We start from the raw sequence: 22,738 nt of genomic DNA on the forward strand, positions 1-22,738 counted from the left end.
AAAAAAAAACTTTCTAGCTTTTCCCTCTATTTTTTTTATTTATTTACTCCCAAGTCGGAAATCTCCAAAAACTAATCAGAAAAGGCTTTTCTTAAGAAATTTTTTAAGAGGGGGGGGGAGGAGGCGAAAATAAACACCTAGGACATTAACATTTAAAGTGGAAGTGGAAGTGGAAGTGGAAGTGGAAGTGGAAGTGGAAGTGGAAGTGGAAGTGGAATTGGAAGTGCAAGTGCAAGTGCAGGTGCAAGTGCGAGTGCATGTGCAATTTCGACTTCCACACAACTATAAAACTACGATAGAAACAGTTAATATAGTACCTGAATGAATTTAATTGTAAGAGTATTTGTAAGACCAAAGACACGTAAAGAGAAGGGCAGCATATAATACAAAGACTTGGGGCCTCTAGGTCCATGTGCCTGAACAATTATAAGATTAGAGACATAAATAGTACCTTTCTTCCACTGTGGAGAATGAATATTACCATTTCTAGTCTATATAAACAATACATACTTTTCCTCCATTCTTCCACTGTGGAGAACGAATACCACCATGACTACCTCGAGATAAACCTTGATCCTACCTATTCTCTATTCTTCCACAAATGCTGCCATGCATCCATCTGAACCTTGCACCTACCTTTCCACCATTCACCCACTGTGGAGAACGAATACTACCATGTCTAGCTCGACCAGTTCCTTTCTGAGGCCAGGGTTTCTTTCCTCCACCATACCTTGTATTAATAAATATAAAAATAACATCACCCTAAATATATATCTTATCAGAGCGGGTTGTTTCTATATATATAAAATGAGGGCTGCTAGTTTAAAATGTACTTCAACTAGCAGCCTAAAATTTTTCTTTATACTGAATTATTCAAAATTAATATTGATAAAACCCGTTTTATTGCTGAATCACACGAGTTGTTTAATTTAACAAATTCAAAATTTTAATTCATGCTCAACATTTTTTATACGGTTTTTAAGATGAAAACCAACATTCACTTAATAATGAACTCAAGAAGAAAATATGCAAACCAAATGTATCAGGAAATAATAACAAAATGTCTAAGGATACAAAAACGACCTTTCTTAGGAAACAAAAACAAAATGTCTTAGGAAACAAAAACAAAATGTCTTAGGAAACAAAAACAAAATGTCTCAGGAAATAAAAACAAAATGTCTTGCAAAACAAAAACAAAATGTCTCAGAATACAAAAACAACCTTTCTTAGGAAAAAAAATGTCCCAGGAAACAAAAACTTAACTCACCTAAATATCATCTCCCTGACGTTCTTGGCATGGCTGTAGTTAACGGTTTTGTAGTCAAGTTGCCACTTCACATTCTGATGTATCAAATCAATTCGAGGATAAACTAAAAAATATTTTTTTTTGAAATTTTAGTTAAATTGATTTTTATTTTCATTTTTAATTTATCATTTTGCTTCTTTTTATTGAAAGCTTATTTAGTATTGCACTGCACTGTCCAGGACTTAACTACATGCACTGAACTTTTCTGAACTTTTCTGTCCTGTAATACTGTACTATTGTACTATACTAATATACTACTGTACTAATCTACTACTGTACTGCACTGTACTGTAGTGTACTGTAGTGTACTGTACTGTACTGTACTGTACTGTACTGTACTGTACTGTACTGTACCTGCGAAAACATCTGCGTTTAGTTTCCGAATTCCAATTTTCTTCTCCTCTACTGTATCCAGGCTCTCTACCCACACCTCCTGATCAGTTCCGTACTGGACTACATGCTGGCTCACATCTACAATCAAATCAAACACTCAACCAACCAATCAATCAATCAATCAATCAATCAATCAATCAATCAATCAATTAATCAAACCAAGAATTATTCAATTAATCAATCAATAAATCAAGAAAAGAATGAATGAATGGATCAATCAATCATTTAACCAATTTAGTCTGGAAATATATATTTAATCAATTATCAATTTTCATTAAACCAGAGGCGGCTTATGGGGGGGGGGAGGACAATGACACCCCCGTCCTGGAAAATTGGGGGACCTCCCCCCTTCCTGGAAAATTTGGGGGACGTTTCCCCCCCTGAAAAAATTTGGAGGGCAAGAAGAGAGAACAGGCACCTTCTAGCCATTTAATTTTGATTTTTAAGAATAGAAAAAAAACTTTTTAACTCGAAACAAATAGTTATTATAAAAATCTTAATCTTGCAGACATATTTTTCACCTTCCACCCCACAGCTGCTGATTTTGACATAAAGCTGACCAAATTCACTGAAAAAAATCCAGGGGGTGGGGGTTAAGCGCAATAATTCAATTTTTATCNCCCCCCCCCCCCGGAAAATGTCATAAGCCACCCCTGCATTAAACTTTTCATCAAAATTGAATATCAATTTTAAACATGTTTAAATAAAAATGAAAGGAAAAATGGAATAAAAGTTAAGTCTTTGTCCGGAAATACTACTTTAACCGGAATTAAAAACAGCTAATTTTAACTTACCAAAATTTTGAAGAAAATTAAATTCATCTTTCTGTGAGATTGTTGAAGAAAATCTGCATAGACGGAGATTTTCTGCAGTTTTTTTTGCAATAAATTCACAACTTCTCAACATAGAAACCATCATCTTGATTCTGGAAATAAAATATATACATACATGTTTAACTATAAAAATATCTTAAATGTAAATTTAAATCTTTCCTGACAGAACTGTTGCAACGTAAAATAGAAAAGTGTATGTATCACAGGTGAAAAAGTAAAATTACTTAAATTCCGAAAAATCTGCATTCTTTAACTTGGTCTTATGATTGGAAAAATTCCAGAGGATTAATTGGTTCTCCAGGATCAATTTGTCCAACAGGATCAATAGGTTCTTCATTAACAACTGGTTCCAGAGGATTAACAGGGCCCACAGAATCTCCAGAAACATCTTTTTCTGTAACTTCAACCTCGGTAGTCACTTCTCCAGTATCATTCTCTCCCAGAGCTTCTTTATCTGCTACAGCACTGCCATCAGAGACATCTCCGTTGTGATAAACGTCTTCTTTAGAATTTCCATTCTCAGTTACTCCTTCTTAAAGTGGAAAGTGTATTAGAACTTTTAAGTAAAGCTCTCGATGATTCACAATGGTACTCTTTAAACCTTTGACTTACCACTTATCTTAAAATTGATTCTTTTCAATTTTGTTTTCTCAAAAAGTAGAAACAAAAAATAAACAGATAGAAATACGACAAAATCTTTCTAATTGTATGCAGATAAACCTTTACTAATTGTGCGTATAACTCTTTAATCGGAGAATCACTTCAAATATGGACAACTCTATCTATTTGATTTACCTTGGACAGCTAGAGCTAGTTCTTCCATTCTATCAGCAACATATTCAGTCCCACTGGCAGGGGGAGGAGGGATTATCAATTCATCTAAATAGAAATACGATCAATCCCAAAACTAAATTCAAGTAAGATTTAGGTTTCAGCGGAGTTTGACAAGAATGTAATGGTTTTTTCTAAAAAATAACAACGAAAAGTGGATCTTTTAAATATGAGAAAATAATAAATGGCTTGGGTCTTCCCCAATTCCAAAAATTAAAACAACATTGTTTATAAAAAAAAACATTTATTTAACAGTTAACTAAATAATTTCAGTAACTTACCAGGCTCTTCTGGCATAAAGTCTAGGATGGGTAGGCATATCTTGGCTTGAATAATAAATCCTAGTTTTCTGCTCTGCAAATCTGAACTGGAAAATCCGCAAATTTCGGATAAATAATTTGGCGGGAAAAGCGCGGACAAGCACTGCTGAATGTAGGGTAGCAGAACAGATTTAAATACAAGGCAAAGGTTCTTAAATCCAAGTTTCTCTGTATCCCTCCATTTAGCTGAGTTTGACCGGTGGTAAGCTAGCAGAAGGTTGACTGTCTCGGCCAGGAAATTCTGTAAACTGGAAGTAACAGAACCACAAATAGATAAAGGAGCACATAGTCTAGTTCAATATCTTGTCTTAAAAACTTAACTCTAGAAATACTGAGTGGTAATCAGAATCTATATACGGCCTGGGAGGGGTCGCCAAACTCCCAAACTCCCCCCCCCCCCCCCCCCCCCACACACACTTTCCATGCTCCAGCCTCAGCAGCTTCTCCTTCTAGACTATTCAACCTCCCTCCTTTACTGGTCCCCAAAAACCACCACAAACACCGGTCGTCAACCCCACTGACAGTGCTCACTGCTCAGTATTGATATTCCCTTTGAGATAACACACAACACAGAATTGTCTGTGATATCACTATTTATTATTGTTTTTTGATGAAGACCAGATAAACATATTATTACTTTATATTGAGGGAATGTCAGATGAGCTTCTGTTTAATGTAGAAAAAGAACGTCTGACATAGCAGGAGATATTGGTATCAGTTTGAGAGAGAGGATTGAAATCCAAAAGCTCTTTTTAATTGCTCAAAAGGCTTTTATTGAAACTACTGACAACCCAGCTCTTTAAAACAAGAAGAATTTGTTTAAGATATTGATGAAATAGTGGATGGGTTTTAAGTCTTCATTGATTTGTCTCATGAAGAAAAGATATGATTCCTTTAAGCTGCTCTGTGAACATGTCAATGTAAGATCCTCTCAAAAGCTATTTGTGAAACAGTAGGATCCATGACGGGTATTGTTGTATGAATCCTTATCTAATGGTAGAAATCTTCAACCTTAAATCTTAGACAAGAGGTTATTCTGAACTTTAATCTTCCCCCATCCCATGTCCTTCACAGTAGTGGTTTTATTCAAGAAATTGCTGAGCTTTGGAGATCAAAAAAATCAAGATTTCACCGAACTTCAGCAATCTAAGGTCTTCATATCTCAGAATTGTCCTCCTTCCTTGCAAACTTCCGTAGGAGAGAAGAAATGAAGAGTTATATCCCAGTAGCACTGTGGAGCCAGACAAAAAGTAAAGACAAAATGTTTTTTTATGTAAACCTCGAGTCACTTGTAAGTAAAATAAGGTTATTGACATTTCAAAAAAGTAAAAATGACCTTAAAAATATCTAACATTTGGGGTTAAAAACGTTTTTTTAAGGGGGAGATTTTCCAAGAAAATATACACCCCTGAAGGTACCGTTGTGAATCGGGCATTGTCGTATCTACATGAAGGGGCACTTGAAATCACGCTTACAGTCCCTTTAAGAACTATCTCTCATTTCTCCAATTTTGATCCACCAACAAACATTTATTGTTTTTTCTTGTTAAAGGGTTTGTTGGAATTTTTTAGTCTTCTATTAGTCTAAGGTTATCATGTTTATTGTTTAATAATCACTTGCTTTTCCTTTACCATTCATCTTTAACACTTTTTAATGGACCTTAACTCCTTGGACTAAGGATTCAGATTCTTATTTTGATTGATAATTTGGTAATATACCTTGACAATTAGAAGTTTTAGTTCGAAACTGGGATCCATCTTTAAACTTGTTCAGTCTTAAAACTCTATAATCATTTTATATACTTCAGAGAAACATCTGAAACAGTTTTCAGTATTATTAAGGAAAATAAGAAAAAAGGGGAAATGGTGGAAAACAATAACATGTAGGCTTACAGGCAGGTTTTTTAAGGAAAAATCAACAAGACGAATTTAACAGGAAGCATATTTTCTTTAACGGAGAAGAAAATGTTATTAACTCTTATATCGTTTATAAAAAATCATTGGTCCTAACTAAACCAGAGGTCTGTGAGCTTCTAGTTTAAAACTTATCTCTTTAGGACCTTGTCTATTCAGCTTAGATCTTTCCAAACCATCCGTTCTAGACATATATAAACAAATTAGAAAATTCATGAAAAAGTGATTTTTTTTTAAAATATAACAAACAATAAGAGATAAAACAAAACAGGTATTTTTTTTTAATAACAGGTATAAAAAATAATAAAATAAAAGGGTGAAGAAATGAAAAATTGAATTAATGAAGAGCTGAACAAAAAAACAATTGAACAATTGAACAATCAAACAATTGAACAATTGAAAAATTGAAAAAATTAAAAAATTGAAAAATTAAAAAAATTGAAAAATTGAATAATTGAACAATTAAACAATTAAACAATTGAAAAATGAATAAATGAACAATTGGAAAAATAAATATTTGAAAAATAAAAAAAATAAAGAAATACACAAATTTTCAACGAACAATCGCCATAAAGAAATGAAAAAATGATCAAATGGACAATTTAACAATGTTCAAATAGAAGAAAAATAAGAATGATAAAATTCACGAATTATAAAAATAATAAAATTAAACCTGTTAAGGGCGAATATAAGTTTTCTCTCTAAATCATCTACAGCTGCTTCAGTAAGGACGAGGGTTTGATGTTTCAACATTGATAACACATTCAGCCCATACACAGGCCTAAATTAAATAAAAATAGTAATAATACCAAGATCAAATCAAATCCAATAAGACTGTACTTATTCCAGGGACAGGTTTTCTTAAATAATTATCAAAGAATAATTTGTTTATAATTAGATTCATAAATATTAATGCCGCAACATTTTTCAAGACGACGACATCTCTTCTTATTATCAAGAAATTATTATGTTTAGCCATGGAACAACTATATGTTTAGCGGAACATCCCGTAGAATAATTGCATCAAAATAATATGCATAGCAACATTATTTTTACATACTAAACACAGTGTTACCCACAAAGAAGACAACTCACGATTAATTCTTTCTTTTTTCACTCCCTAGGAAACATTAAAACCGGCTACAGTTCCGAAAGCGAAGATACGTAAATAATTGTGGACTTTTGATGTTCGACATCGGCATGTCGGAGACTAAATGTTTGAACTGGAGGGCCATGCTTCCCTGAAACTGGAAACTTGCTTCGTTCTTTGTCAATTATTGTTTAAAATATTATCAGAGATAAGAATCAACGAGCCAATTCAACTATCAGATTGTTTTAGGGTTTTTTTTACAGTCTTATTCATTGAATGTTCGTTTTTTATGTATTTCCCCAATGGCGAATTCCCAAATGTGCAATTTCACAAGCGGCAACTTCCCAAAGGTTAGTTTAAGCCTTCTCAGACGCTGCAGGCTGCAAAGGGGGCCGAGCACTGTAGCTAAGATAGACTTGGAATGTTGCCGCTAAGGAAATTTTATGGTTGAGAAGTTGTCACATGAAAAAATACTCTAAGGAGTTGCCGCTTGGGAAAAACCTTTGGGAAAATATCTAACATCCTAGAAACTACTTACATAAGATTAACAGATGGGATGGTGTCAGTGGCTGCAGTAATATTCCTCGGGAATATATCAGCAGAATCAACTATCAGAGTGGATTTAGACCATCCCCGGGTTGAAATCAACTCTAGAAAAAGACGCAGGAATTAATAGACAGATCTGAAAAGGAACATTCATTAACATTATGCAAAGGTAAATATTTTCTTGATTTAATCTGTAAAGTTATGTATGGTTTTATAGGGTTTTATTCGCTGAATAAGGGAAAATAATGATTTTTAGGGGAAAATTGATAAATGTTTGTGTAAAACGTATTGAAAAAAATGCTTAGGATGTCCGATTTTTTATTTCTTTATTTTTAAGTGAACACATTCCCGATTCACAACAACACCCTTCATACCTTTATCTGAGTAAAAACGAAGAAGAAATACTGTAAAGGGGAGGGTGAGTTTGACCAATTTTAATACGTTTTTTTAAACACCTATCTGTAAGTCAAGAATCTCATTACTAACATCAGAAAGAAGTTCAAGGTTTTTCAGATCACTTTTCCCCCTTTCATCATTTTTTCCCCTTTCATCATTTTTCCCCCTTTTTATTTTGTTTAACAAAAATACTATCCAATTGCAGCATGTGTGCAAAAGATTTTTAAATTTTCGATGAAAAATGAAATAATGAATCAAAAAAATCTTAAAATATTAACAAATTGGGAAAATCAGACTTTTTTTGTGAAAAAGCTTTTAAAAACCTGGAAAAATGAGGAAAAGGGGAAAATATATTTTCAATTTTTTTATTTTTCTTGTATAAAACACAAATGATGCCCATATGCAAAATTTCATTCAGATTCTTCAAAAAAAGAAGACAGATGTATTTAAATTGATCAAACTCACCCTTCCCTTTGAAACCAAACATCGAAAATCAACTTTTACTGTATTGCCTGAGTTCCTAACTTCCTAGCTTTCGTTTGATATGCACAAAGCCATAGTTAACACATTTTCAATCTTGCTCTCATTAGAGGTTGTTAGAGGTCATTAGAAGGTCAAACACTGGATTCATTGCTGCTACTGTATTGCCTGGGTTCCTAGCTTTCAATTGATATGCATAAAGCCATAGATAAAACATTTTAAATTTTGAGGTCATTAGAGGTCATTAGAGGTCATTAGAGGTCGTCAGAGGCCATTAGAGGTCATTAGAAGGTCAAACACTGGATTCATTGCTTTTACTGTATGGCCTGGGTTCCTAGCTTTCGATTGATATCCATAAAGCCATAGATAAAACATTTTAAATTTTGAGGTCATTAGAGGTCGTTAGAGGCCGTTAGAGGTCATTAGAAGGTCAAACACTGGATTCTTTAGTTTGACTGTGTTTCCTGGGTTCCTAGCTTTCGTTTGATATGCAAAAAGCCATAGTTAAAACATTAGTGTCCAATCTTTTTTAATTTTTGGATTTTTTTTTTTGAAAAATTGGAAGATTTGAACCAAAAATAAAGGTATGGACCCCCTCATCTAATAAGACATCTCCACCATCACCATTAAATCTGATTTACCATGAATATAGGTTGGATCATCTGTCGGTATTTCAAGGTTTTTCACAACATGAATATCATCCTAGACAATAAAAATTAAATAGTTTGTTATTTTCAATAAGTGGAAGTGCAAGTGCAAGTGGAAGTGCAAGTGGAAGTGCAAGTGCACGTGCAAGTGGAAGTGGAAGTGGAAGTGGAAGTGGAAGTGGAAGTGCAAATGCAAGTGCAAGTGGAAGTGGAAGTGGAAGTGGAAGTGGAAGTGAACCCTCACTCCCTCTCCCTCAAAACAACAATAAATTTCCTCAAATCCTGAAATTCAAGGATAGGTTGAAGAAAATAAATAACTGCACGGAAAACAAGAAGTAAAATTAAAAATGGTAGAAACTAATAAATAAGAATAACAAGGATAACAGAATACAAAATGAGAATATGGCTGGCTGTCGTTAAAGATTTTAACTAAAAAAATTATTATTTACACGGTTATTTTCTTTCGATTTGTTAATTCTAGATTGATAAAATCATACTAGCCTGCGCCCATCTTCTAAATTAATTGTGAACATGTTCTCTTTGTGTACATCGTAAAACAAAACAAAAATAATTCGCGGATTTTCACAAAATAAATTCGTGGATTTTCAAAATTTTAAAAAATTTAATGAAGATCGAATTTTGATGGAGACAAATATTTAAAATTTTGATCTTTCATAAACCTTCCCTGGGGTCCCTTAGATGTTCCACAAAAAATTTGGGCCCGATCGGTTCAGCCGTTTTGACGTTTATTGGATACAAACAGACAGACAGACAAGCCAAATTTATATATAATTTTAAGCGGAAAAGCTCAAAACATGTTGGATTGCGAAAAAATCGCATGAAAACCTTTGATTCAACCGCCTTTTTTCAGTCTAAACTACACAATAAACTTCAATGGATTTTTTTTCAAAAAAGGCTCGCCAGGGATTTCTAAAAATCTAGAAACTAATAAACGTCTTCTACTTTCAGAATTAGTAAATACCTCGTCTTCGTTTTTAAAACCTATTTCATAACTGAGGGGAAATAAAAATATTGATTGGTTCCTTGTCGAAGAGTAAACAGAATACAGCGGAGAGGTGTCCTATAGTTCGTCGCAGAAGATGTACCTTCTAAAAAATAAACATTTTGTCAATTTTTTCAAAGTTTCACTCAAAACTTGCACAAGTTCAAGACAAAAATCTATCTTTGTAAACATAAAAAATGTACTGCAGTTTCTGGGTGGAATATTAACAAACTCAGTGATACTGTGAGTTCTCCCAGAAACTATAGGTAACAGGGCTGGTAACTCTTGCATTGTGGATATTAAGATTAGTGCCTGATCTCTATACATTGTTAATCTAAGGATTTATTTGATCTTTAATCGATATCCCGCAAGGTAAGCGTACCCAGTGATCAGGGATTGTAGGGAGCTTTGATCAGGGGATGAATGACTAAAATGATACAGAAAGGTATAGTTTTTATGGATCCTCAACTTGAAAGTGCCCACAGCGTATATTGAGATCAAAGGATCGGGATTTAAAGTATCCAACATAAAAGTTCCCAGCTCAGTTTATATAAACAAAGTTTTTTTTTTGTGGACACTCAGGGATGTTTTGGGCTAAAAATGGTTCAAAATAAAAAAAAATAATTATCTTATCTTTTATTCACGGGCAACGCCGTGTTTTAAAGCTAGTAATTGATATTTAATCATTGCAGCATATATATCAATACAGGGTAGGTTACTAAAATGGTTATATAGTACAGTACTTGATAATAATTTGTATATTCTACGGATACTGTATTGAAATACATGTCAGCCTCTGAATTATATCACTATTCCAGTAAACGAATACAAAGTAGTAATCTCTGTTTGTTTGTGTGTATGTCAAATCAAAAACTCAGGAACTCCTTGACCGATTTGCCTCAAGTTTTGATTGGGGAACCCGGGAGAACCACATGAATGTTCTTAGCTTGGGCGGACTTTTTGAAGGGAAAATAGCTGATTTGAGACAAAGCGCGGGTAAACGGTGGGAGTTACCATGAGTAACGCTGGGTTCTCAAGCTAGTTAATTATATTTTACCTTGTAAATACTGTTGAATACTGGTTTCCTGTTTACTCTGGATCCAAGCTGAGATGATTGCAAGAACTGAAGAGGGTTAAAGAGACTGTTCTCTTCAAGTTTAGGCCGGGGTAGGGAGAGCAAACTCCGCTTTTCCAATCTCTACCAGATAAACAAATCATTTCAATATTAAAGGGAATGTTGACGTAAAGAGGGGATGTCCGATTTACAACAGTAACTTTCAACCTTTAATTGATCTACTATGAAAGATATTGTTTTTTTTTTTAAGTTTGACACGTGTTAAATGTTATTTTAACAAACCACAATTGAAAATAATCCATATTAAAATTCAATCTCAAATATATTCTTGATCATACAAAGATAAAAAAATTTCTGAATTGAAAGAATTTAATTGTTTCTTATAAACAAAACCAAAATTGAAAATGTTCAATTTTTTAGATAGAAACAAGGATATCGGCATCATTATCATTCTCTTACCATACATATATCCAGAAGATGGTTTGATCTGAGTTTAGGAAACTGGTTCTCAAGAAGAGATACTGTCTGTGCATGCTTTCTTCCTCTCCAATCCAGTCTAAAGGAAATACTAATATTAGTTGACGGGACTAGACGTTAAACATTATAATCCTCAATTCAAACACAACCATTTTCTCAACACTATTCAAACAATACTTTTAAGGGAGAAAAATCCGCGGAAAAAAATAATTTTAAGAAATTTGTTTAATGAAACAATTGGAAAGTCATAAGATTACGATAAAAATTAAAATTAGGAGGGGGGGGGGCGTTGGAGGTGAATAAAGAGTCAGACTAAGTTGAGTCAATTATATTCAAATCAAATCAAATCACAAAGGGCGGGGATGAAAATGGACTCCAGTAATGGATTGGAGGTTCAAGTTCTTTCCGTGTCCTGGTTTTCAGTCTGGACTTCTTCCTATTTTTAGAAAAAATCTCATCAAAAGTGTTTGTAAAGCGCGAAGTTCCTTGCCACACGACCAAATTTGAGCCATGCCTCACTTTTGGACCTCCGTCATACAAAATTTACCCTGTAATCGGGCAAAAATTGCATGGCTCCCCAGCGAGTATTTAGATTCAAGTGTATATTTTGAAAAAGATAAAACTAAGGAGCTTATTATTTAAAACTTGTATGATTAATAAAATTTGCAATTAATGTATGTCAATGAAATTAGTTTAAACAATATTTGAAGTAACAAGTCTAGTCTAGAAATAAGATTAGTTCATATCATATCATATCATATCATATCATATCATATCATATCATATCATATCATATCATACAGCTAGGGATGCGTCCAACAGCTCCTTGACCTACAAGGGGTATGCTATCACAATCCCCTATAGGTGAAGGCTTTTCAGCCTGACATAGTTTAAATCCTAACGTCGGACACACGACCAAATTTGAGCCATGTCACCTGTCCGATTCCTTTTGTCAGCTAGTTGCCAAACAGTTGTATTAAATACATATTTAAATGCTGACAGAGAGAATCTCCCTCCCGGTTAACTGAGTGTTTAAAAAGGGTATTCATGAGTTGAAACGAATAATTTTAAAATGAATTGATAAATAAGCTTATAATAAGTTATTGAGTTATAGAGAAGTGATTCATAAAATGAACCGACAAATAGATTATATGATAAATTATAAAGTTCTATAGATAGTGGGATTCATTATCGATTTATAGATAAGGGATTCATAAAATGAATCGACAAATAGATTATATGATAAATTTAAAATTATATAGAGAGTGGGATTCATTAGATGAATCGACAAAGAAATGATATGAAGGGATTCATAAAATGAATCGACTAAGAAATTATGTGAAGGGAAATTATGGTAATGAAGAACAAGTCTAGTAATATTAGAAATGATGATCAAGTATAAAATATATTGAAATTTTTTTTGGTGATTTAACCCTATTTAAACTTTCCCTGGTACAAAAGGTATATTTTAAACTCTGTCATGTTTGGTATCTTAAATTTTTGGTGATTTAACTCAGTAATAAATATTCAACTTAATCCGGTGCTTAAAAGAAGTGGTTTAAATTCGTCTACGTAGTTCAACTACTTCATTACCTGGGTGGAACAGCTTCCTGTTTGTTGAGTTCATCTTCTAATAGTTTAGCAGCCTCAGGACAAACCCCCTCCCGTAGGTACTAAATATAAAAATATGAATATATGTATATATGAATATATGTATATATAAATATATGAATATAAATATAAATATCATTAAAAAGGACTGTGAAAGTAAGTTTAACTGACCCTCCATGCAAAGATGTCCATTCCCAATTCACAACGGTAACATTGAAAGCTTTGTCTGATCAAATCCACTTGCAAAATTTTACTGCAGGAAAACATATCGGAATTATCATAAATAAAAAACTTAAAAAACCAACAATATCTCATATATTTTTGATCTAAACATTTCAAGGGTACCCAGGGGTGTATATTTTTAAGAATTACGGATTTAGGTGAAATAAATAGATAAACATATTGAGAACTTTTTTATAAAAAATGTAACAGATACAATAAAATATATCAACAATATGAAAAAATTGAAAAAATTCTTTCAACTCGCATAAAGTTAAGCGACATTGGTGTTAACATTTTCGATTTTTCAAAAGAGTTTAAAATCAACAACATAATATGGGAGAGAAAATCCGTATTCTAACTGTAAATATATATAAACAAAGACAAAAATATTCCTGATGGCATTAAATGCAGATAATATAATATTGCAAGCATGAGCTAAAGGTGGAAACTCCAGTAGTATCAGTGGGGGCTGGGTAGCCTCGGCCTAAAAAACATGAATATTTTAGTAAATTTTTTAAACAGTCGTCAGCCATGTGCAAAATCTTTGTAAACCTGAGATTTTTCCAGGGACGATAATTTTTTTTACAAAATTGATATTTTTGAAAATAAGAACGTTTTTTCTTGTTAACAAAAGTCCTTTGATAAATTAAATTTCAAATTATTTTTAAAAGACAACCCATCACTGATAGAAATCTTGTACCAATAAAAATATATTCATATATTTGATATTTTGCCCCTTAGATTCGGTTCCGCGGATCTGAATATTTTTACGGATCCGGATTCAGGAAGACAAAATGTCGCGGATCCGGATTCTGGAAGACAAAATGTCGCGGATCCGGACTCAGGAAAACAAAATGTCGCGGATCCGGATTCAGGAAGACAAAATGTCGCGGATCCGGACTCAGGAAGACAAAATGTCACGGATCCGGATTCAGGAAGACAAAATGTCGCGGATCCGGGATCAGGAAGACAAAATGTCGCGGATCCGGACTCAGGAAGACAAAATGTCGCGGATCCGGACTCAGGAAGACAAAATGTCGCGGATCCGGATTCAGGTAGACAAAATGTCGCGGATCCGACTGGGATCCTAAGCACTGCCGTAACCCGGACAATTCGAGGTGCTCATATTTGCAGTACGCAGAAATCTTAAGAGCTTAATTCTTAATAAATATTTAAAATTTAGGGGTTTATATTTTTCAGAGTTAATGAGAATTAATGCGAAATTATTTTAGATGATTTGGGCACAAATAAAACATTGGACATCAAAAGGCAACCTTTTTCTTTATTTTTGATACATTTGAACTGGAACAAAACACTAAATTAAAAAAATTGCAATCAATGTAGACTGCAGATATAACAAACCTCTGAGGAAAAAAATTATTTTCCGAAGAGGGGGGGGGAAAGAAAATGATTTTTCGAGAAATATACATCCCTGCACTAATTGATAATGAGGGTTTAAGAGAATGGTAACCTGTGGTTGAAAACTGAATTGCAGTCCACTAGCTTTAACCAGATTGAATCCAACAAAACTCTCCTGAACCACCTTAACAAAGAAGAGCTTATTTTTTTTTAAAGATCAATTTTTTTTAAATAGGAATGTTTGCTCATTTTTACAAAGAGCTCTAGGGGACAATTTTAAAAGATTTTTTTATCAAAAAAATGTTACCTTAACATTGTTGTCCCAGCAGATAAGCTTGTTAAACTGCGCTAAAATCCTTTTCTCGAAGATTGGAGCGAGCAAGGGTCTAAAGTCAAAGCCAACCCGGCTGAAGCTCAATCCAAAGTACATTGCCTGAAAACAAGGAGCTTTTAGAAAAAGCAACTTTTTGCCGTTTTTTTGTCATAATTTATTCATTCTAACTTTGTCAATATAATTGAAAATGGACATTATAGCTCTGAACAGCAGTAACTCAAAAATCTATCTATATATCTATATCTGTCCTTTTAAAGTATCTACCTGTCCCATGAGAGACTCCATGGATCCGATATCCTGCTCCAGGTCCATCTCTAGAGTACAGAGGAACTCCTCTATCTTCCTGCTTAACCAGGAGGAGAACAGCAACCTAAGATTGTAAATTCCAATATCAAGCATTTATTCGTCTCTTTGTCGTCCGAAGGATTGAATACATTTCTCGATGATATTCCGTGGTCGGAACCTAGCAAGGATAACAAATATTAAAGAATGATGCACTTATCTCTCTTGTTTCCAATCACAATGGATATAGAATTGATCGAGATAAAGCGTTGTGAGTTAGCTCTATCTCCCAACAAAAAAAACGATCTCCGGTTATCAAACAAATGAACAAGAAAAGTGGAAAAAGAAAAAATTAATTTAAGTCAAATTTGTAGCCCCCCCCCCCTCCCCTCCCACATTCCCTTGCACAACAAAATATTCTTTCCTAAATTCTAAAACCTTATGTAATATAAAAGACATAGCAAGAAATTAAAAATGGCTGATATAAATGGTAGATTAACCTGTTATCACACATGCTATTGTCAGCTTCTACGAAGAATGCATCGTCTGAGAATATGGCTCTGTACTGAGTAACTATATCGAATAAATGAACACGCATAACTTCCATCGTCCTTAACAGAGATTAATTGATATCAACGAATCATTGGAATTCATATCAAAGTTAAACGGACTGAAGATGTAGTTTCAAATGACTCTACAATATGAAGGGACATGTCTGATTCACAACAGTGCATTCGTCAAATTTTGAGTGAATGAGATATCCATATTCTTTTCATTGTAAATTAATTATTTTAATTTGTAGTTATTATGTAAAAGTGCATTCAGCTTCGGAAACAATTAAAGAAATTGTCAGAATATTCAAGCTAGGAACACGACGATATCTTCTACATTATTGATCAGATAAATGTTTAACGTGTGCTGTTGTAGATCATACTCTTTGAATAGAGGGTCTCATGATATTACGTATTCGGTCCCTGAAGGGATGACCTCTGTACCTGGTAATATGAAGATAAGGATCATCTCTGGCAACCGTATTCGTCACCGACTGTAACCAGGTTTCACGAGCCTTAATAGTATTGTCAGTATTCGCGGATTTATGTCATAAACTTGATCAATGATCATGAACATGGTGACTGTTGAAGTTCTGATCCCGAGGACCTAGTTATCATCATTTTTGAGTTCAAAGTTGAGTTCAAGTTCGAACTCATGGTCCAAGTCATAATCGAAGTCTTAGTCATGGTCATTGTCATGGTCAATGGTCATGGGCATAGTCAAGATAATAGTCATGATCATAAGCATGAGCAAAGAGCATTGTCATTAGCATCGTCACAATAATAGGAATGGTTAAGATTGTGGTTGCGTCGAGATCATGTGCATTTTAATGGTCAAGGTATGATCATGGTCATGGTCAAGGTCATGGTCATGGCAGAGGTCCTGTTCATGGTTTAAAAACTCTGTACCTGTAAGAACTTGAGTCGGAGTTCACTCTCTGTAAATATATCCATTCTCCGGAGATAACTGATCACCTTCAAGCACTGGGGCAGCTGGATGGGAGACCTAAAGACAGACATTATTATTTACGGACAAACATGCACTCGATAAAAAATAGGTCGACGCTGCGCTCCTTGCCTTCGAAACGCATCCATCCGTGGGCAACGCGGTCAGCTAATCCTTATGGAGAAAACTTACAACAGGCAATCTACGTGTGACAGCTCCATTTCTAGAAACTGTCTAAGTAGGAAATTACGACTTCAACGGTCTCTTGGAAAAAAATGGTTGCACACCAAGAATACATGCGTGACATTTGCACTAGGGCAAAAAGTTTCTAGTGGGTTTCTAATTTTTGGTTATTCATACGATTCTTTTATGAAAAGCAAGAAATCCTTGTAAAGTTACCTGAGCTGTGCTAACAACTGCTGGAGCATAAGCTTAACGCTATTGCTCACGTTCCTGGAAATATCTGCCAATATCTTCACCTCGGGCTGCTTCTTGGCCAACTTCGTCACGTAGGCGTGCAGTTCTAATCAGCAATAATAGTATGCAATAAATGGTATAAATAGCCTACAATGATACTACACTCAAAAGGGGCTTGTCAAATCAAATCAAGTTTAAATCTGAAAGGGAACCCAATGTGGAACCCCGAGATAAAATTGGTTTATTTTTAAAATTTATGATTATTTATTTTCTGGGAGTCTAAAAATATATATTTCTACACAAATGTGGTCACTTCAGTTTCTCGGTAAAGGTGGCAAAAAATATTTGTAAAAAAACAGGTTACGTACATGAACAAAAGAGGTTCTAAAAGGTATCAATTGACATGCCTTTATTCTTGCAATCCCTAGAAAAAACTATGACTACCTAATGCTTCGTCGTAATGTTGGTTCCTGACCACGGTATCCATGAGCTGGGGGAGCTCCAGTATCTCCAGCAGGGTCGTGTGCTTCGACAGGGTTAAACTAGTCAACCTCCTGGAACAATCAATTAATCAATCAACATTTTATAAATCCATCGAATGATAAACCTTTAGAATTAGTAAATTGCAAATCAATAAATTAATCACACACTGTTATTTCAGTCAAATCAAACATGTACGGCATGAGGAGTGATAAAACAATAACCAAACAAAAACATTCGACGAAATAAGCCCTATACCTGTGGGTTGAAATTTCACTCGCCTTGCTCTTGAAAATTTCACATTTTTCCAGAAACCCTGGAAAAGAAACTGTTGGTAAAATAAACTTCACCTTTTGACCAAATTTTAATCTAGCTCATGGAAGTCTTCATTATATTTTAAATACATTAATTAGATTAACTAAAGCTTATCATAAGAACGTTAAATTAGCCTAGATTGCCTAGAATAGTTTATTTTAATACATCCCGTCATATTGGCTGAATTTTAATTAATGGTTTCCAAACCATTTAGATATTCAAAAAGTTGGAAATTCGCCAAAACATCAGGAAAATCCACGAAATTATTCCCCGTTGTTATTACTATATAGGAAGAAAGTCTGACAAAATACAGATGTATCAGCAACAAATAACTAAACTCTTCAGCAAAGAGAGAGTCCCAGGGGGGGGGGGGGCAAAGCACCATGTAGTTTTCTAAATTCCGAACCCCGAGCAGTTGTTCTAACCTGGCATTTTCTCCACCAGGTTCTCTAGGTGGTTCTCCGTATTCCCGAACTCCGAGTAGATCTGCTTTGAGCAGTCAGATGTCTGGATAAACGTCTTGTAGTTAGAGAACGCTAGCTCTTGGGTCTGCATCTAAACATTAAACATGTGTAAACAAACAACAAACACCAACATGTTTGAAAATACAAACAAACAAACAAACACCAACATGTTTGAAAATACAAACAAACAAAGAAACACCAACATGTATGAAATACAAACAAACAAACACCATGTTTTAAATACAAACAAAGAAACACCAAAGATGTTTGAAAATACAAACAAACAAAAATTAACACTGTTTCAACCAATTAACATGCTAAAGCAAACTAATATAATAAGTATATTTTGTCCACCTGAACTGTAGAAAGTTCATCTTTAACTCTCTCAGGTTCTATAGTTAATCTATCCGCACCTAGTAAAAATTAAACTTTATTTTTATCGCCCATTTTGTTCTTCTGAGTGAAAATGTTCTAACCTGTTTTAAAATGTTTTAAAAAAAGAATTCAGTGTAAAACAAGGAATGGTCTAAAAAATGTCCTTTTTCTTAACGATACAGTAAAAACTCCTTGTATTACCTAGTGTTCCTAGTTCTGTTAGATACAGGATTAACTCCTTGTATTACCTAGTGTTCCTAGTTCTGTTAGATACAGGATAAACTCCTTGTATTACCTAGTGTTCCTAGTTCTGTTAGATACAGGATAAACTCCTTGTATTACCTAGTGTTCCTAGTTCTGTTAGATACAGGATAAACTCCTTGTATTACCTAGTGTTCCTAGTTCTGTTAGATACAGGATGAACTCCTTGTATTACCTAGTGTTCCTAGTTCTGTTAGATACAGGATGAACTCCTTGTTGTCCCTCCACCCATCTGGAGCCTCCTCCCCAAAAATTAACTTCACCACCTCCTCCTGCTCAACACTATCCATTTTTTCTTAAAAATATAAATTTTTTTAATACGAGTTTTAGTTTTGGTATATTTTGAGTTTTTCCACATTGGATAAAGTGGCAAAAATAGCTTGAATAGTCGGTTTATTGTGCAAAAACTATTTTGCTATTTAAATAGTAAGCTCGAGTGTAAGAATAAAAAAATGAATATGTACAACCCAGTCATTGAGGTATCCATAATATGTGTACAAAACAAAGATAAAAGTGAAGATTATTAAGATTAAAAAAGGGGCTTTACAAAATAAATATTTACTGTAAACACCGAACTTTATATTTATAAAAAGTTCACTTTTTTATTTAACAGCTATTTGTCAGTAAAAAAAACGTGGATAAAGTTTTCGACTTGGAAAATGAGAAAACAAAAAATTTCCGAGTAGAAATGATTTTGAAAACAACCTTTCCACTAAAATAGTGATGTAATTCACAAAAATAAATTGTCTTTCATTTAGTATTCAGCCTAACTTTGTGTAAATATTACAATGTCTGGAGGTAATATTTTAAGACTATCACGAAAATGCACAAATGTTTCAGGACAGAACTGAAGAGCAGTGTATGCATAGATTAATAACAATACAGATATAACACTTAATGTCGTCTTTTCAAAATTTAATGGTTTATCGTTCAGATATAACCCCGAGGCAAAAGCCCGAATGAGTTACGCGTATGCCGCGTTAAATTACAAGACAGAGAGAGAGCATGCAAGAAAGGGTCCTGCCTCAGTTTATTGTGATCGATAAATCCCTAAATCTTGAAAAGACGAGATCTAGTGTTTTATCTATATTGTTGTAAATCTATGAATGTATTAAATACAGTAAATGATATTACGATTGCAAGATTTATCACAATTAGTATAAATCACAAAAATGACTAGATATGGTTGGACAAGCATGTGTCATGACATATAAACAAAATACAATCTTTTGATATTTTCTGTTGTTATTGTTTACAGTACAGTTTACAGTGCTGCACTTTATAGTGAGTTTTGCACCAACAGTGGCAAGCTGTACACTGTAAAGTGCATACATACATTGTACTGTAATTGTACTGTACTGCATAAAAGATGCAAAGTGTCAAAGTTGAAATTTGTTTAAAACAGATTCAAATAAATGTTTAGGTCTTTCTTTAAAAAGATTCAAGTTTTTCTGTGGGTTCAAAAATAATTACTTTGTTCAGTGTACTTACAAAGTATTCTTTTAATTAAGGATGTATGTCAATTGTGCGTCCTCGTGTGAACATTCATCCCAAAAAGTTCAGTATAGTTTGTTTGTAAACTAAGGTATGTACTATGTAGGTTTCCTTGTATATATATATATATATTCCATGCATCTATCTCTCTGTATCCCTCTGTATTTGTTCCCTAGCCTCCTGTTTCTCTGCTATGGAATAGTTAGTGCTAAGATGAGAACTGAAATCCTCCATAATTCTCTCAGGATTCCGCCTCGTGTACTCTTCCGCTTCTAAACATTAAATTTAATTATAAACGTTAAATTTTATTAATAATTGAGTCAATTTTTTCCACAATTTAAATGTTTAATCTGAGTTTGTCGGCTGATTTATGTATTTACCTTGTAGAACAAATCCGCAGTTTGATATTGTTTTGTTTTGTGTTTTCCAGACATGGTAAATATTGTACAGTACTGCACAGTATAGATAGTTCGTACGCAGCCATACATCCTGATCTAAACATGAAAATATTGTACAGTACTACACAGTAAAGATAGTTCGTACGCAGCCATACATCCTGATTTAAACATGGTAATATTGTAAAGTACAGAACAGATAATCCAACCGTAGCCCCACAGTTTAAACTATAAATAGAAATATCCTACAGTACTGCACAACAGAAATGTTCTTACATTTAAAATGCGTTACGTTATGATGTTTTCCTAGAATTTCTTCTAACCTCCCCCCCCCCTCTTCCATCCTTCCAATTTCAATCCTTTACCCTTTCCCCTTTATCACTCGCCCTTCATACTTCCCCTGCTGCCGCTTAAATGTAGCCCTAACGAAAAGGGTAAAAGTTAAGCTAAATAAATGTCCATTCTTGCACTTCCTTTTAATGCTTCACAACCTTCCACTTACGGGAGGTGAGGGGAGGGGGGACCTGATTTAAGTTATTAAATTTTCATCTTTGGTTACAGAAAAAATGTAAAAACGCATGTTTAATAAACCATTTTTTAAAATTTTGATTGTTACCTTTCAAACAATACTTGTCGATTAAACCGTCCCGCAAAATATGTAAACAGATTCGGGTCACGTTCAAGCTTAGAACCATTAGAGGGAACTCCTGACAACATCAATCAATTAATCATTTCATAGCTCAATCACTCAATCAATCAAAACAGAATTAGCACCAAAACAATGAAATGAATATAAACTTAAACTCCAAAGATAATTCGTTTAAATTTTGAATTGTCATTATACCAAAAATTTAAATAAATTATCTTTTATGTAGAAAACCAGGTGAAAGTTAAAAAAATTATTTTCTTTTTATAAAATCGAATAAATAAACCTGTCAATTATAATTTAAACTTATCTCCAAGAAACTGAATTCAATCAATCATTCAATCATTCAATCATTCAATCATTCAATCAATAAATCAATAAATCAATAAATCAATAAATCAATAAATCAATAAATCAATAAATCAATAAATCAATAAATCAATAAATCAATAAATCAATAATTCAATGAATCAATGAATGAATAAATTAATAAATTTATGAATCAATGAATCAATGAATTAGGTTGAATTAGGTTTGAGATCCATGGGCGCTCGTAGAAAGCGTTTTGATCTACTTTTTTTTAATCGATCAATCAATCCATATTTTTATGAAAAATTTATGATTACCTGTGATGGTTTCAAAGAAAGGCGATAAACTTCTCGAGCAAACGGAAGTATTTCTGGAGTACTCACAAGATACAACCCCTAAAAAATAAACATATTAATATTGTTTAATTTATACATTAATTAAAATACATTGTCTTACATCACAGAAGAATTTAGTTATAAACCCTTGTGGAATTTAAAAAGATCGAACCATCATAAAATATCTATAGTTTTATTTTTACTCTATCTTATACTAAAAAGGTTTAGTTTTTTACCTGAACTATACCGAGTATCCCTACTCCCCGTAGATCTGTAGACGGATCATTTCCCTAAAGAAATAGTTTACATTTTTCACAAATTTCCAAGATTTTTTGTTTTCTTTAAAACTTTGTTCAAAATGAAAATTTTTACAAATCAAAAAGTTGTATTATTTGAACAGTTTCTATTAAAGTATTTCCGGAAATCACTTATTAGTAATTATTCTTTCCAGCTCATACAAGATTTTTAATTATAATATACCTGGAAACCTATATCTTCCCAGTGATGACCATATCTAGCACAGTTGACCTTAGCGCCTGTCAACTGTCTGTATATACTCCTGATACAAATTTTGAAAAATTTATGTTTTTTAATTCTAATATTTACACCTTAAATTCCGAAAAATCTGCATT

General features: G+C 33.5%; 4 protein-coding genes across 19 annotated transcripts in view; all 4 read right to left on the minus strand.

The window, feature by feature from the left end:
* LOC111703670 (bromodomain and WD repeat-containing protein 3) overlaps nt 1-12,992 on the minus strand; it is a 40,484-nt gene extending 27,492 nt beyond the window's left edge. For all 14 annotated transcript variants that reach the window (XM_023475703.1, XM_023475701.1, XM_023475698.1 and 11 more), the window contains exons 1-4: nt 12,904-12,992; nt 11,293-11,389; nt 10,816-10,956; nt 9,799-9,864 (exon numbers count right to left, since the gene is read on the minus strand). In XM_023475703.1, the coding sequence (XP_023331471.1) occupies nt 9,799-9,864; nt 10,816-10,956; nt 11,293-11,295 (210 nt within the window). In that variant the 5' untranslated portion in view covers nt 11,296-11,389; nt 12,904-12,992. The remainder of the gene's footprint in view (nt 1-9,798; nt 9,865-10,815; nt 10,957-11,292; nt 11,390-12,903) is intronic.
* On the minus strand, nt 281-5,985 carry LOC111703677 (39S ribosomal protein L4, mitochondrial). Its single transcript, XM_023475710.1, has 8 exons — nt 5,975-5,985; nt 4,206-4,209; nt 4,130-4,137; nt 2,494-2,626; nt 1,661-1,777; nt 1,268-1,370; nt 637-730; nt 281-416 (listed from the first exon to the last, which is right to left on the minus strand). The coding sequence occupies exons 4-8, from the start codon at nt 2,615-2,617 to the stop codon at nt 306-308; spliced, it is 549 nt and encodes a 182-aa protein (XP_023331478.1). The 5' UTR covers nt 2,618-2,626; nt 4,130-4,137; nt 4,206-4,209; nt 5,975-5,985; the 3' UTR covers nt 281-305.
* On the minus strand, nt 2,623-19,223 carry LOC111703673 (conserved oligomeric Golgi complex subunit 8). Of its 3 annotated transcripts, none has more exons than XM_023475706.1 (16): nt 19,103-19,223; nt 18,646-18,704; nt 18,253-18,382; nt 17,771-17,828; nt 17,477-17,586; nt 17,015-17,138; nt 16,579-16,675; nt 16,114-16,184; nt 15,619-15,729; nt 15,101-15,206; nt 14,810-14,935; nt 14,615-14,686; nt 13,536-13,627; nt 3,645-3,973; nt 3,328-3,411; nt 2,623-3,061 (listed from the first exon to the last, which is right to left on the minus strand). In XM_023475706.1, exons 1-16 carry the CDS (start codon nt 19,215-19,217, stop codon nt 2,793-2,795), a joined length of 1,953 nt encoding a protein of 650 aa, XP_023331474.1. In that variant the 5' UTR covers nt 19,218-19,223; the 3' UTR covers nt 2,623-2,792. The 3 variants fall into 3 exon arrangements, with proteins under 3 accessions (XP_023331474.1, XP_023331473.1, XP_023331475.1); XM_023475705.1 differs by having other exon boundaries at nt 2,623-3,064; XM_023475707.1 differs by lacking the exon at nt 19,103-19,223 and adding an exon at nt 18,868-18,917 and having other exon boundaries at nt 2,623-3,064.
* The window catches only part of LOC111703675 (ELMO domain-containing protein 3), an 8,045-nt gene continuing 4,530 nt past the window's right edge, over nt 19,224-22,738 (minus strand). The window contains exons 6-11 of the mRNA XM_023475709.1: nt 22,587-22,665; nt 22,343-22,396; nt 22,089-22,166; nt 21,433-21,523; nt 20,802-20,915; nt 19,224-20,693 (exon numbers count right to left, since the gene is read on the minus strand). Coding sequence (XP_023331477.1) covers nt 20,563-20,693; nt 20,802-20,915; nt 21,433-21,523; nt 22,089-22,166; nt 22,343-22,396; nt 22,587-22,665 — 547 coding nt within the window. The 3' untranslated portion in view covers nt 19,224-20,562. The remainder of the gene's footprint in view (nt 20,694-20,801; nt 20,916-21,432; nt 21,524-22,088; nt 22,167-22,342; nt 22,397-22,586; nt 22,666-22,738) is intronic.

Source organism: Eurytemora carolleeae, unplaced genomic scaffold, assembly GCF_000591075.1.
Source record: "Eurytemora carolleeae unplaced genomic scaffold, Eaff_2.0 scaffold525, whole genome shotgun sequence".
Lineage (NCBI taxonomy): Eukaryota > Metazoa > Arthropoda > Copepoda > Calanoida > Temoridae > Eurytemora > Eurytemora carolleeae.